Source organism: Notolepis coatsorum (assembly GCF_963971535.1).
Source record: "Notolepis coatsorum genome assembly, chromosome: 14".
NCBI classification, from domain to species: Eukaryota; Metazoa; Chordata; class Actinopteri; order Aulopiformes; family Paralepididae; genus Notolepis; species Notolepis coatsorum.
Window position 1 is genome coordinate 9,782,154 of NC_140178.1, and position 17,070 is coordinate 9,799,223.

Sequence of the window (17,070 nt, forward strand, 5' to 3'; positions counted from 1 at the left end):
GTTTGTCGAAGAGGCTAAATAATTCACTTCTTGGCAGTCTTCTCAGAGTTATACTAAAATCATCACTTTAATTATGATATTTATACTACTAGCATCTCTTGTTGGCTAAAGCAGATCAAACTGCATGATAATATATTCCTTTATTGATCCCCTTGGGGACATTCGGTACCATAGCAGGAGGGGAGGTAAAACATTTATTAGAATAATACATACAGGTCACATAATAATATTACAGTGGATAGGTCAAAATGTAATAAAAGGAAGTGCATATAAACATATAAGCATATGCCCTCTGTTATTTTGCCCATGACTGAAACTAAGCCCATGTTCCCAAATTTGTTGATACATTTGTATCTGATTGTATCCCCCTTTCTCATAATGATATATCTATAGCCAATTACACCCAATCTATAATTGTCCTCTGGTAGTAGTAGGTTCGTCCGGGAACATGGGCCCTCATTTTGAGAAGCATCTTAGAAATGTGGGAACATATGCCCTAATTTTGAGTGAAAAGAAAATCTGGGGCTGTGGGACCATAGAGCTGACCCCCATGATGCAACACATTACATTGACCTCGATAGGGAAATTCAAAGTTTTACAGTAGAGTAAAGTAGTTTATATGGTCATCCGTGTCTTGTGTTAATTACAGCTCAATGAAATAAGGTAGCAGTCCCCATAAGGCGCGGTATTGCTATATTTTCATTTATATTTCATGGTGCTGTAATTAACACATGGATTTTCTCTCAAGGGCAGGTATAGTGGGAGGAATTAGCTCGGGAGTCAATACATTTCCATCTGTACGAGGTGCTTAATTTATGTCATATCAACTTTGCTATTTTGCCCATATTTTATTTTAGGAGCAACAATGTAACATACACTGAGACAATAGGACATTCTTTATTGGTAGTTTAAAATTCAGGATAACAAACTGGTTTTCAACTCAATGTTGCAGCAATCAACAACAGCTAAAAAGTAACCAATGACCATACACCCATAATAGACATGTTCCAATCATACATAGAACTCAGAGTTAAGGGGCAATAGCCTTTTTTCTGCCCCTTCTCTCATTGAGGGCAGGTAGTGAGAGGAATCAGCTCAGCGACCACAGATTTCCATCTGGTTTCATGCTGAACTAGTTTGAGGGGCTTAATTCATAATGTCATTAACAGACTCACTCGGGAGAAAAAATCAATCATGCTGTCCTTGTACATTTCTTTCCAAGTATTTAACATCCATTGAGTTGCTATTTTACCAATATTTATTGTTTATGGTTGTGTAGAGGCTGTGGCAGGTTTCCACGTTAGTATAATACTCTGAAGTGGAGCCAGGCAAGGGAAATACATTATTCAGAGCACAATTTTACAAACTACACACACAATGAGCTGTAACTCTGATACGAGCCATACATTGCTCCAAATGTGTCACCTGTTGGGTCAGGTCAGTGCTACCAGCCCTCCTCCATCCCTCATCACAGACCTGGTTTGGACAGGTTCAGGAGGCCAGGGTCGGAGTAGGGAAGCAAATGCTTCTGATGATTCCTCTTCATCACGACTTAAAACGACTTTATTGATTAGTCATTTAAGGCGAGACACTGCAGGTGAATAGTCAAATATACTTTTTTTGTTGATTTTGAGATTTTGTTATATTTTGCTTCCTAAACATGTCTTCTATGAAACTAGTGACAATAAAACGTCAATAACACACATTTAGTTGTTTATTTTACATCATTTTACCTTATTGCATCCATAAATGTGCACATATTTAATGGGGAAGTGCCTCATTTGCATATATAAACATACATTTCAGAAAACTTGCAATATATTTTTTCTTAGTTTATATGTACATAACAAATTGGGAAAGTTTCATAGTGATATCTATTCAAATATTTGTTGCCTATTAGGGGGTACTACACTGTACTACACTGTTTGTAGCCTGTGTGTAGTTCTGTTCAGTTCAATAACATCATTATTATTATTATTCAGTTATCAGGCATGTGTTCAGGTTGTCTATTACTAATGGTTTGATTAGGTATTGTGTTTGTAAATATCTGTTTAAAAAAAAAAAGTATGGCATTTTACAATACAGAACTTTGAAGGCGTTTTCCCAAAAATTAGTTTTAAGAGTTTTTCCTCATACTCTGAGCCAGAAATCTCCACTTCAGTAGCACACACATACACCAAACCTTCCAGTTCTATTCATATCTATGTTCTGAAGGTATTTACAGAAGGGTTTGTTGATATCGCATTCATACCCTGATTTATATCACATTTTATTCCTAAAAACATGGCGAAATATGGAATTTTACCATAAAAATGGACTGAATGGAGTATTTTCTGATTTATGGAGTCATAAAAAGAGATATCCAAAATCCCCTCTGTAATAACCTTTGGCTCTAATATGTCAACAAAATGAAACTATAATTTTGAAAATGGCTTTATCCAATGTTCAGATTTCTGTCCTGGAATTATATGCAAATTAGCGCATATTTAAGTAGATCATGCCTCATTTGCATATTTAAACATACAATTTCAGAAAACTTGTAATACAAAAAAGTATTGTCTTAATATAAGTAATCAACTGGGGAAGTTTCATTGTGATATCTATTAGTTAATTTGTTTACCCTATTCACCTGCAGTGTCTCCCCTTAAAAATAAATTATAGAAAGGAAAGAGGAGATGGGGAGGGGTCCGTGTACGTTTTGATAGTTCGTTTTTCGTTTCAAAAGGAAAAACGAAAAAACGAAAAAAAACGGAAATACGAGGTGTTTCCTATTTCCGTTTGAAACCAAACTCGAAAAAACGGGGAAAAACTGAAATACGGACCTGTTTTTCGTATTTTGGTATCAGAATCAAATGAAAAAAACGAGTCAATAATGGGCCGTGTACGTTTTGATAGTTCGTTTTTCGTTTTTGATGTGAAGAATGGAGAACGGAACCACGTGACAAGTACATTTTTCAATGTAAAAGCCATGCACGATCTAACGTTAACGAATATGTATAACGTTATGAATAAATACATGCATACAGATCTATACCAGGGTAACGTTATGATACATACATTTTTTGTTTTGTGCATTTCATTTAGACATTATATTTATTGTCCGTGTGATTGAAAACTTTATTAACAGATTGCAGAATGGGTACAACAGTACAGCTCAATACACACAATTGTTAAGGGGATGCAGACCAGAATAAGCCGTGACATGGTCGACAAATCATATTGATTTGCAGTAGGCAGGCTTTTTATTTGATCAACAGAAAAATAATCGTAACTATACATTATAATCTAGGTATTTTGGCGCATTAGTATAGCCTCCGGTATTTCATCAGTGCAATACATATGCCTAATTTCTATGCGCAATTTGTACACATCCATCGTTACTTCTGTGTATTCTAACGTGCAGTAAAATATTACATGGACTTTGTTAACTGTGTAAATACACGTACACTACAGTAAAGTGTGGAAAAACATACAATCTAAAACTACTTACAGAAACTGACCAGCAGGTGTCGCACTGTCAATTATTATTATTATTATGCCACATAATTATGGCATCCATCACTCACCCAAATGTGCTTTCTTTTTCCTCAGAAATTTCATAATGTAGGCTATTTGGTCTAAAGACTGAGTTTCATACAGATCTATACCAGGGATCTATACCATCTCAAAACAAACTAGTCAGACTACTACTTGACCTGACTCCTAGAACCCACCTCACCCCTGCACACTTTGCCAACCTAGGATGGCTTAGAGTAGACAACAGAGTACAGCAACTTGCAATGGGCCTGGTCTACAAGATACACTACACGACCAAGGTACCCATGTACATGTCAAAATACTTCCCAAAGGTCAGTGAATACCACGATCACAACACCAGAGGGAGCTCCACAAATCATGTAAAACCCAGATTCGGCTCAAACAAGGGACTAAACACGTTTCGCAATTATGCCACAACAATGTGGAACGCCCTACCCAAAGCTGTAAAGGAATGTAAATCACTACCCACCTTCAAAAGCACTCTCAAAGAACACCTACGGGAGACTGCAATTCAAAACTGGCCCCTACAAATGTCCTAACCTAGTTGTACAGTAAATGACCAAGTAAGGCTTTGTCAGTATTCCAATGTACAGTGTAAAATGTGTGTGTGTCCCCTACCCAACCCCACCCCACCCACCCAACCTCCTCCAATGTACAGTTTCTACGCCAAATGTATATACACTCTTTTTCTGGACATTTTTGTATCACAAACAGTACTGTATTTGCAAATCTGATATGTCATAAATGTATAGATGTAGCAGTACTGTCTATCTGTATGTCGTGTATGTCATATATGTTATGATGAATTGAAAATGGGGGACCCTGATGTAAACAAGACGAAAGTCTTTCTCTGGTCTGCATCCCCTTAACAATTGTATTGAGCTGTACTGTACTGTACCCATTCTGCAATCTGTTAATAAACTTTTCAATCAATCAATCAATCAATCAATCAATCAGGGTAACGTTATGATACATACATTTTTTGTGCATTTAATTTAGACATTATATTTATTGTCCGTGTGATTGAAAACTTTATTAACAGATTGCAGAATGGGTACAATACAGTACAGCTCAGGGGATGCAGACCACAATAAGCCGTGACATGGTCGACAAATCATATTGATTTGCAGTAGGCAGGCTTTTTATTTGATCAACAGAAAAATAATCGTAACTATACATTATAATCTAGGTATTTTGGCGCATTAGTATAGCCTCCGGTATTTCATCAGTGCAATACATATGCCTAATTTCTATGCGCAATTTGTACACGTCCATCGTTACTTCTGTGTATTCTAACGTGCAGTAAAATATTACATGGACTTTGTTAACTGTGTAAATACACGTACACTACAGTAAAGTGTGGAAAAACATACAATCTAAAACTACTTACAGAAACTGACCAGCAGGTGTCGCACTGTCAATTATTATTATTATTATGCCACATAATTATGGCATCCATCACTCACCCAAATGTGCTTTCTTTTTCCTCAGAAATTTCATAATGTAGGCTATTTGGTCTAAATACTGAGTTTCCACTGTGCTGTATGCCTTTGGAAGATACTCTCCCAATTCTAGGGAGATCTCATGTATTTATTCTCCCTAGTAATGAACAATTTATTCAACATTGCACATACTTTCAATAGCAAAAACACCATAACAATAACATGAATTTACATAAATTAACCACCAACGTGTGAGCTTCTGCCGGGAAGCACTGGAGCTGGACTACAAAAATGCACATAGGCTATTGTATATTGTACATTAAAAACACCCCAAACGCACAAATGAGGTAAAATCAATGGAAGCCCACTGGCATATTTATTGACAAGTCAAAAGAACCATATTCTGAAATACATGAAACTACATGCTTGTGTGTTCTACAACAGCGTGGTGAAAAAAGGAACTAATAAATTAACAGTTTTCTTGCACGCACTCAAAAGAATAAAAAGAGGAGCAGGGACGACAGGATCATGACAGTTGTCTATCAACTTCCAGGGCGGCTAAGTGGCGCAGTGAGCAAGGCGCTCGCCACTAACGGGGTGGGAAAGCTGGTGGGTGGGGATCGGACGTTGCCTACAGGTCGGTTGGTGCGCCTGTACAGCAGAATCAGGAAGTAACGGAGGCAGCGTGAGCCTCCCACGCGTTACTCCTCGCCACTGAGAGATCGCGCTGTACAGGTGAAAAGATGCGACAGCTGCCTCCTCATGTACCGGAGGGGACACGTGATGCAAGGCTTGGTCCTCACTGCAGCCGACCAGTGGGAGGCATAGTCTAGCAACGTTCAAGACAGGGGAGGGGAGAATTGAAGGGAGAATTGGCGAGGCGAAATTGGGATGGGAGAAAAATAGAAAAATGAGAAAGTGGATAAAAAAAAATCTATCAGCTTCCGGAGAAGGGTGGTCACATGAGGGTTAATAGAGCTTTGTTTCTTTCCCCTTGAGCCTTTCTCCGGGTTGATGCCCAAGAAGCACCTGTTAATAAGAAAAGATATGTTTCAGTTTTAAATACTCATGTATTGCAGGCAGCATTGATCAAGGTGTTGATCATCTGTATCTTTTCCCACACCACACCAGAATAGAAGAGAATATAAATACTTTAATCATCCAGAGGGAAATTTGGCACTACAAATCGCTCACAGTAAACATTTAGGTAGACAAAACAAATCACGAATAACAAAAAAATGCCTAAGAATAAAGTAAGCTTAAGAATAAAATAATAATAATAAAATACGGTCCAGGATTCACCTTTCCTATGTAATGTATGTACATTCTAATATAAATATACAGTAAAAAGGGGCTGCTTGGGAGTGCTGCAGTATTCACTACTGTACACCAGCAGCAGTGGCACAGGTCTAACAAAGTAACACAATAACATAGATTTAACATTATGAAAGAATGAAGATCGTTCATTGGTCAGAGGTAAATCAGAACATAATAAATGGTCTAATAATAATTACTTGCATTTATATAGTGCTTTTCAAGACACCCAAAGCACTTACAAATGGACGTCCACAGGATGGTTGACCTCTCTGATGACCTGGGAAAAGGAGACCAACAAAAGGAATTTTTCAGTTTGCATGCAGATTATGAACGTAGGCTATTGTACAATCATTCAATCGTATCGAAATGTTAACACTCGAACAGTCACTATCAATTTCTCTTGAGGATGGCACACGCCAGGATCACAAGTATGTCCAAATCTGGAATATAGAGGATGTAAAAAAAAAAAAAAAAAAAAAAAACACAGGGAAGCAAGAGAGGGAACATAAATTCCCTCACATAAATTTCATGTCAAACAGTGTTGGATCAATCAATCACATTTAGACATGACACTTGTCAACCACAAGCTTCACATAGCTAAGAACAAAGAAAAGTATAGAATAAACAGAAAAAAAAAACCCAACTGGATAAAGTGATTAATCTCAGGTGTGCAGTGTGCTGCACAGGAAACACATGTCTGAGCTTCAGTACTTCATGGAGGAAGCTCACACACTGGTTTCCTGATGTGATTAATCAGCTGTGCTGCACACCTGAGATTAATAACTTCATCTAATATTTGACAGGAAACCAATGTGCAAGCTTCCTCCAGGAAGTACTGGAGCTGGGGACTAGTTATGCACTCTTATCTTATTCCATAATTATATACGTTTCTCACCTGGTGGCTGAGGCATATGTCCTGCCGCAAGCTTCTACCTCAGGTGTGTCTTCTGCTGCAAGGTAGCTTATGGGTGCATCCGTCATGTCTTTCATGAGCTTGTATATACCCGTTCCTAGTGTTTGCCTAGACACAGACATAGCATTATTAGCAAGAGCATGACTGATGGTAAATATGGTAAGTATGGTAATATGCAGTACACAGAATGGAATAACTTAGCTAGCTTGGATGATGTTGATCATCCTATCAAGCTAACTAATGCTGTCCTTAACGTGTCGTCTAAAGACACACTTAATGTAGTTTCATTAAAAAAACACATTATTAGTGTTGCAATAAAACAGTTGGTAAGCATGCACACATGTTATGAAACACGGATAAGTGCATACAATAGCAACTGAACATTTTAAAAGATTGTAAATAGAGCGGATGGCGGATCTATTTGAGGCATGGGGCGACGCAGAGAGGGTCGCATCCTCCCGGTCATCATCACGGGACGTCCACCACGAGACAGCCATTCACAGGGAGACAGGGATATGGGACAAGCGTTACAGTTTGCGTGATTGTGATAGGCGGACATAGCAATAGATAGATGTGGTAAGCAAAAATCTGAATAGAATAGATTTGAAATCTTTATTCCGAACGTTTTACGATGTAAAATATAAAATCATAACAAATCATTGATCTCTATGAAATGGATTTTTTTTTATAATAAACTAAACATAACTCAATTTTTACATGTTCGAAAAGGAATAGGAAGAAGTACACTTATTTAATCCTACCCCTTTTCCACTACTCAAATGAGATATATGTAGTAAGCATATTATGTGAATAGAATAGAAGTACTTAACCCAGCAATGAACTCAATTAACTAAACGTCTAAACCACATTGACAGACCATGGACAGAAGACGGTATGAAGCTGATCCATGGCCTCGGTGGTGCACATAACCAGTGTGGGGGTAGAACAGTCACTGCAATCTTGGCCAAGACCCAGAGACATCCACCACCTTGGCCAACACTACAAGACAACCACTCAGAGAGATGGGGAGGGGGGGGGGGGGTTATTGAGTTCCCATGTTTGTAGTGGGCGGAGATGGAGCAATAAATACATGTAGTGGGCATATGCATACATGGCGACAGTAGAATCAAAGTATAAGAAAATTGTGAAATTAAGTAATAGATAGAACTACTGCAAGGGACATGTTGAGAGGGCTGTATGCTGGATAACAACCATACTTTCAAACATGTAACCTGACAATTCCACTTGCAGCAGCAACACTGCTCCTAAATTATATGTATACTGCCGGCCTCCATACAGCAAAAAAATAATCATTCTGGCAGGCGTTACAGCAGCCAAGAAATATTGATAGCCATGAGGTGGAAACACACAGGAGTGGAATGAGTTGCCTTTGACCACCAAACAAAGCTTGAACCTGATAGATTGAACATTTTATTAACAGATTGCAGAATGGGTACAATACAGTACAGCTCAATACACACAATTGTTAAGGGGATGCAGACCAGAGAAAGACTTTCGTCTTGTTTACATCAGGGTCCCCCATTTTCAATTAATCATAACATATATGACATAGATAGTAGGGATGGGCATTTTAAAGAAAAATCCAGATCGATTGATCGCATGCTATACTCGAGTGATCGTGTATTACTCGAAAAAACAAAAAAATATAAATTTAATCTTTTCTTTTTTACCTAATTTTGTTCATTCACGTATATGTTTAAGGAAACCAACAAACAGTTATAATCTTACACATACATGTGAAACAAATATATAAAAATATATTTTTTTAATATTTTCTTTTTCCATAAAAATTATTAATTTAAGATCGATTTTTCTCATAGCTACGAGTAATCGATTACTCACGCCCATCCCTAACATAGACAGTACTGCTACATCTATACATTTATGACATACCAGATTTACAAATACAGTACCGTTTGTGATACAAAAAGAGTTAAAAAAATAAATAAAATAAGAGTATATACATTTGACGAAGAAACTACATTGGAGGAGGTGGGGTGGGTTGGGTAGGGTAACTGTACATTGGAGGTGGTTGGGCGGGGGGGGGGGGTAACTGGATTATCGACAACCTTACTTGGTCCAAGAAGAGGGTCTTGTGTATTACTGGGTTAGGACATTTACTGTACATTGGAGGGGGTTGTGGTAGGATATTTACAGGGGCCAGTTTCTAATTCTATACTAACTTGTAGTTTCACGGTGAACGGTAGGAAATGGCTCCTAGAAAATGTCCCAGAGTAACTAAGGAAGGTTCTAGTTTTAATGTAGTGTAGTTTTAGTGTGTCTGTACATATTTTATTAATAATGTTGTATTTTACTTTTAGCAATATACTGTAGGCTGATGATATTATGTGTAATACATGTTTATGTATGTGCTGCTGAGACCAAGGACCACAGTGGAAATAAGTCTGTGACTTTTTGTGCCATCCTTGAAATAGGCCAGGGGTGGCCAACCCGCGGCTCGCAGCTCTTCCATCCATAAAAAAATAGAAAATAATAATAATTTTTTTTCACGTCATTCATAAGGACATAGAATAAACATTTACAATTTTTTTTTTAAATGGTCCATTGGCATGTTCTTGGGATCTGAATCTAGGGACATAATAGATCAGTGTCAGAAATAGTGTGTCTGTTACTAGGCTTGAGTAAATTGTAATGAACCAAAGGAGAATATCAATTCTATTAAATTTTTTTTTCTTTGACTGTGAATAACACCATGCTAAAATTGACCAGACCTGAAAAATCTAAGCAAATGAATAAAGGGAAGATTATTAAACAGAAGGTTTTGTAGATACAGTACTGAATTCTGCCATCTTTTTTATAATGTAAATTTCTCCACCATTTTTCATCATATTGCAACACCGTTTTTTGCAAGACGTTCACAAAAAGGTAGAGAAACTAACTGCGTTCTGTCTTATGGCAATAACATTCAAGTTTGTGGGAGATAATCCCCAAAAATAAGAGAAATAAAAAAGTAAGTCAGATGATTGACAGGGGCTGGTGTGAGCTGGGTAGGGTAGTTTTTCGAAATTCGAAAGCCCTGAGTCTCTTCCTTCAAAAGACTACACTCACTTTTGGCTGTGCCACTTCTTCCTGTCAATATGCGCCGGTTTCCGACTCAATGCCCTGAGATTTCTATAATCTTATATTTCACTAATAACAGTTAAAATAATTGGTAAACAAACGTCATGCTGAAAATATACACTTTTACTGTATATCTCGGGCTTAAGAGGTTAACCCTGTGAGGCCCAAATTAAAAAGACATTAGCAACTTCAGAGGCCAGAGGGTGGGACATATGAAACACATTTACTATCAAATAGCATTGTGAGGCTGAACAACAGGACCAATTCACTATAGGCCTACATGTGCTTAACATTTTTTAAATAAACACTTTTTTTAAATTTTTATTTCTCTCTCCAATTTTCTGTTTTTCTCCCCGTCCCAATTTAGTCATGCCAATTCCCCCCCCCCTACCTGGCTGCTGTATGCATGTTCTCCTACGAGTCGGTACAAGGGCTTCCCGAAGCTGACCGCGCGCTTCCTCCGATACGTGTGGCGACTGCCAGTGACGTCTTTTCACTTGGCAGCGAGGACTCTCATTGGTGAAGTGTAACGCGTGGGAGGGCATGCTATCTCCACCAAGTCCTGCCCCTGCTGAGCAAGCGCCGATACCTGACATGTAGGCGTCGCTGTCCACAACGCCAGATTCCCACCCACCAGCTTCCCCACCCCCTAATACTGCTAATTGTATTAGTATGAACGACCAGCCAAGCTGGTAGCAACGCCGAGAGCTGGGCTCAAACCCAGCATCTCCTGCGTTGGTGACAAGCACAATCTCCGCTACGCCACCTGACCGCCCTATAAACATAATTTTTTTAAATGGCTAAAAGTGATTTTGTAATTTTGCAAACGTTAAAAGTACCCTGTGAGGCCCAAATAAAAAAGACATTAGCAACTTCAGAGGCCAGAGGGTGAGACCTATAAACACATGAAGGGTGCCGTGACTGAAAAAAAAGGTTGAGAAACGCTGGTATATGGTGTGGCTCTTTGTGGTACCACAGTAATTTTTGTGGCTCTTAGTCTCCGACTGGTTGGCCACCCCTGAAATAGGCTCTCAATGCTGAGAATGTCTCCTTGTAATGTCAATCAGGCTTTTGAGCCCAGATTTAAACGGCTCTGGCTGATTGTTTACAGCATTGTCCAACAGTATGGTCACATCAGGGTACTGCAGAGCAAATTCTCTCTGTGCAGCTTCCTGGTCCTGTGAACTCTGAAAAGGGTTGGTGCTGAAGTGAGAAACCTGTGTCAGCGATCCAACCTCTTGCTCATACCAGTCTGCAGCCACTGATGCATCTGGCAAAAGGTCTGTGGACACTCGTTTTGGGCATCCCTCTCCGGCCAAGTACCTGGGGATCCCCTTTCCTAAAATAAGTTGAGCAAAAAATTATCCATTGCTCTAACTATGAAGGTTAAACAACGGTTTTCTTGTTTAAATAAAATGTATCAGAAATCAGACTATATCACACCTTTGCTTGAGAGACAAACTATAACACAAACCTGGAATCCTGTGTGCATTCCATGCTTGAACCACACGATCAACTCCGAGCTTGGCCAACTGGCATGTCAGGTTTGACACGCAGAATTTTGTCAGGCTGGCCTCCATATCCAGCTCCTCCTGATCCACCAGATGGACCAAAGCCACTTTCAATGGGTAGTTAACCCTGTTGTTGATCTCTGGCCAGATCCGTTCAATGGTGTGATTCTGTTATTGTAAAATATAGAAGACATTTTCAGAATCTTTTTCCAGATTAACTATATTATATATATTGTAGTATTAAGTCTTGTTCTAATTTCTTACGCACCTTTGTTGATGGTGTTTGCCTATATGGTGGCCTCTCTGTGTTGTGCCGGTGGCTGGCCAACTTCTCCTGCATGAAAAGAGTTAAATAAAACTCTTTCCCATGGTCCACTCTGACCTGGTCCCATATGCCATGCTCCATTACCGCACTTCTGCAAGAAAACAGAATAACATTGGCAAGTTGGAAACAAATTATAGTGGCTCTTGTGTTGTCAGGTAGTGAGGAGATCCGAGTTTTCACTTGCTGTGAAAGGGGACATATTGTAGGAAGGGAGATATCCTTTTTTTGGGTATTATTATTAGGGATGGGAATTGATCAAATTTTATCGATACGATTCCATTATCGATTCTGCTTATCGGTCCGATTCTTTATCGATTCCCTTATCGATTCCTGCTACATTTATAATTTAAATAAATAAATTGGAAATGCAACATAACTAAGTTGGTTAGAATAACAACATGCAACTTGACATTTCTGATTGTCATTTATCATTTATTGTTGAGCCCCCATGTCAGAAAAATACAAAAACTGTAAAAAATAGATTAACTATACACTTAAATAAAATAATGTATTTGAGAACTAATTTAATCTATTGAACTGCAGTTGCATTCAACAGGTCGTTATTGCAAAAGAGAATTTGTTAGCAACATGCGTGGCGCTAACGTTATTGTTTTTAAATGCGCAACTGTCGGAAAAACATGGCATCGATAAGAGGAATCGATAGTCACGGAGGCATGCGATTCCAGGAATCTGACAATTAGGAACCGGTTCCCAATCGATTCCGATTCTCGATTCCCATCCCTAATTATTATAAAGCAGGTCTAGGTAGGTAGTAGGTGGTGCCATATAAATACTGTGAAAGTATCAAAACGCTCAGTCCACAGAGAAATGCACACAGCCAAATTCAGAAACTGTGCCTTTAAACGAGCCGTTTGGCCTTTGTGGATAATTTCCACAAGGTGGACAGAGTTATTCAGACAAGAGTATACTTTGGTGTTTTGGGTACAGGGAGTCAGGGACAAAGGTGTTTTAAACAGGGATGCGTTCTTCATGGGACGGGGTTGCACTCCGTGCACCCAAAGATTTGAGCAAAAGCGCATGCACGGATTTGCACGGCACGTGCATGCACACAGGAATGCGCTGCACTCGCCAACTCGCTATAAGTACCCACCTTGGCTACTTTGCATATCAATAGCGCCGGTCGTCAGGTGTGTTAAATACGTTCTCAGATACATTCACACTAGGGATGCTCGATGTTGGCTTTTTTACCGATACCGATATTGTCCAACTCTTAATTTCCGATACCGATATCAATTGATACCGATATATGCAGGGTTTCCCCCCCCCCCAAAAAATGGAATAATTTCAGGTAATTAACATTACATATCTCTTGTTGTGGAATTAACACAACATTATGCATACTTTTGACAATAAATAAAATCAGAATTTGTTCTTACTTGCTTGCCTGGGTAAATAAAGCTTATAGAAATGTAAAAAAAAAATATATATATATATATATATATATATTTTTTTTTTAAAAACAGATACCGATATCACATTTTAATGCCGATATCGGCCGATAATATCGGACATCCCTAATTCACACCTATGAAATGTGTTACATTCCATTCGTAGAGGCAATTAGGCACCATCTTTAGTCTGTGCTTAAGCGAGGGAACATTTATGCGCATGCGCGGGAACGTGCATGCACGTGGCGTCATTAGCGTGCGTGCAATCAGAGTTGATATGAGGAACGCACCTCTGGTTTTAAATGACCTGTTCATTACCTGTAAACGTCAGTGTATATGGTAAGGTTGTTTTTAACAGGCATAGTGGATCGTCCAACAATTTTGCTGGAGAAGCCATCAATCGCCAGCACATGGGTCACGCCAAACATCACCAGTTTCTCATTTTGGTCCATGTGGATCTTGTGACCCACATAGGCTGCAGTATATGGAACCGGATTGAGGTTCCTGGCTCCCTTAAAGACAGACAAAAAAGAACAGCATACTCAAACCATACTCAAAGTTCAAAGTTGAGAAAACAGCTAAAGCATGAAGTGGGGCTGCTTGTCTAGGTGTAACCACCTGTAGCAACTATATAGAAAAAACCCTATAGAAACCACCTGTCAGCCTAGCAACCACATAATAACATCCTAGCAAAAAAAATTCCTTTTTAAAAGTTCCTCCAACTAGCTCTCAAATGTGGGAAAAATATAATAATTAGGCTATACATTTGATAAAAAAAAAACCTACCGTGCATCGTTCCCGATGATATGGTGGATGAATGTTGCGCAACGCATGTCCCACACGACCCTCTGATGCACAGGCTCCCGCGGCTGCAAGATAGCCAGTCATCATCTTCCTGCCATAGGTAGGACCAGTCTTAAGGTAAAGATAAAATGTAATTAAATTGATTGAAAACTTTATTAACAGATTGCAGAATGAATGGGTACAATACGGCTCAATACAAAACTGCTAAGAGGATGCAGACCAGAAAAAGACTTTTGAGAGTTTTTATTCTTACTTGCAGTGTGGACAAATATAAGCATACTGTAACCTCTGTGTTTAAACTGGAACTTAAACACAGGATAAGTGCTACAAAATAAAACCCAAAAAGTGACTCAATATAACTGAAAACAAAACAAACGCGCACGGTTAAAAGACAGTGTGGCTTCCGGGCGGCTACGTGGCGTAATGGGCAAGGCGCTCGCCACGAATGACGGAGACGCTGAGCTTGCCTGTTCGAGCCCAGCGCTCCACATTGCTTTCAGTTTAGCTGGTCGATGGGTGGGGATCGGGCGTTGTGGACAGCGACTCCTACAGGTCGGTTGGTGCGCCTGCGCAGTAGAATCAGGAAGTGTCGGGGGCGCGTGTTGCTTAATAACAGCGGAACAGTGCAAAAATGCTTCAGCTTTCGTCACCGCACGCCACTACGGTAAATCGCCTTTCTTTTCACGCCGCTTAGACAAATGCTATGGCATTTCCGCGTACATTGCAACGAATCACTTGGAACCTCGGCTGTCTTTAACTATGAGTGAACACAACGCAACATTGTAACGTTAACGTGTAATTTACTATGGAATATCAGAAGAAACTACTCAACCTCGGCTGTCTTTAACTATGAATGAACACAACACACTAACTTAGTCCACTAACTTAGTCCACGTATGATGAATTGAAAATGGGGGACCCTGATGTAAACAAGACGAAAGTCTTTCTCTGGTCTGCATCCCCTTAACAATTGTATGTATTGAGATGTACTGTACTGTACCCATTCTGCAATCTGTTAATAAACTTTTCAATCAATCAATCAATCCACATTGCAGCCGGCTTGTGGGAGGCAAGAAACAGCGTTCGTGACAGGGGACTGAGGGGAGGGTTGAATTGGATGATACGAAATTGGGATGGGAGAAAAATATAGAAAAATGGGAGAAAAAGTGGATAAAAAAAAAAGACAGTGTGGCTTCCCTGTGATAATTACCCAATTCCCTCCCGCTGCACACCTGTGAACACATACAGGCTCTGCCTGAGCACATCTGAGCCCCGCCTCCTGTGCCCACTGCCAGATAATTGGTCAACACCTTCATGGTAACAGTGCCTTCATTCAATAAAGTAACTGCAGAAAATCATTAAATTGGCTACAACATAGCCTATAAACAAGTAAGCGATAGTTTACACACTGTAACTAGCCCCTTTCGTGACCTTGTTGGCGTGCATCAAGTTAAGTAACGTTCTCCCGTAGCTCGAGCATAGCAGCTGCCATCTGACAGAAACATGTTTCAGGTTGTGTCATCAAGCTAGTTCTGTACATTTTCATAACCCCTCCCCAGATACGAATAGGTTATTTAATTTCGGTGTCCTATTTTGATATGTTTGGCGGTTCAGTTTATTTACGTTGTTAATTTATAGTAGCTTAACTTTCGAATGAGTGAGAAACATGTCTGTTCACCCAGGTTGAAATTGCGACTGAGAAAGCGCTTATAGAAAATGTCTAATATGTTCCACATAAACCTGGAAATAATCTGAACGTTTCAGGATTCGGAAACATTTAAAAACACAAGAAGTTATGACAAGTAAATAGAAGAATAAATAGATGGGCTTTCTCTGTGTCTGTCGTTTCTCGAATTTCAATATACAATGTAACAATATAACCAGCGTAGACCCATGTTCACGTAAAACTTAACTGTAGCCTACCTCTTGTATTGCAGTGAAGACGGCGGCTTCTACTTGATGGTCCTTCATTCGCTGTCGTTGTATGCCATGTTCTGTACAAAAACGGCGAATATTTGCGATGGAAGCTCCTCTTTGCAACCCACATTCAAATACCAAGTGGTTCCGTATATTTTCATCGCTATAGCCACTTTTAACCATGTTCTCTATAACCGCCAAGTATGGTAACAGGCTGGAGTCCATAATGATCAGTTCAAACCAGTGACCGTTAGAGAGATTATTTAAAAGTGGGAGAGATCTTTTTATAGGGCTTTGGTTCAAACTGTGGCGCCAATGGGTTGGCGCGCAAAGAAAACCGAACATATTACGGAAGCCGAAATGAGTCTTTGATTGATTGATTGATTGATTGATTGATTGAAAACTTCTTGAAAACTGATCTATTTATTCTTGATTTGAAATCTTTATTTCGAACATGTAAATAAATACAAACAATATAAAATCTAAACAAATCATTGATCTCAAGAAATTAAATGAAAAAATAAATAAATAAACAAAAGCAAAACATAACTCAATTTACATGTTCGAAAAGGAACACATACACTTATTTATTTACCTCATTTAGTTTTAGCATTTTGTATATTGTATATTTTTGTATGGTGTTTGGTCCTTATTCTTTAACTCTTTACTGTATGAAGCACAATTTCAGGAGGGTCATAGAGAACCAAGCATTTCACTATAATTTACCTTATATGTGACAAATAAATAAAACTTGAAAACGGATTCTACCACCGTGGAGACAGGCGATAAGATT

The 17,070-nt window shown here is 39.0% G+C and overlaps 2 protein-coding genes across 2 annotated transcripts in view; both read right to left on the reverse strand.

The window, feature by feature from the left end:
* LOC311241038 (histone H1-like) overlaps positions 1-17,070 on the reverse strand; it is a gene marked incomplete at both ends in the record, with an annotated part of 359,561 nt that overhangs the window by 43,661 nt on the left and 298,830 nt on the right. The window lies entirely within an intron of this gene.
* Positions 6,532-15,676, reverse strand: LOC311239816 (uncharacterized protein; the record flags this gene model as incomplete). Its single annotated transcript, XM_084328265.1, has 7 exons — positions 6,532-6,573; positions 11,421-11,650; positions 11,786-11,990; positions 12,091-12,238; positions 13,875-14,068; positions 14,343-14,471; positions 15,593-15,676. 7 exons carry the CDS (start codon positions 15,674-15,676, stop codon positions 6,532-6,534), a joined length of 1,032 nt encoding a protein of 343 aa, XP_084184391.1.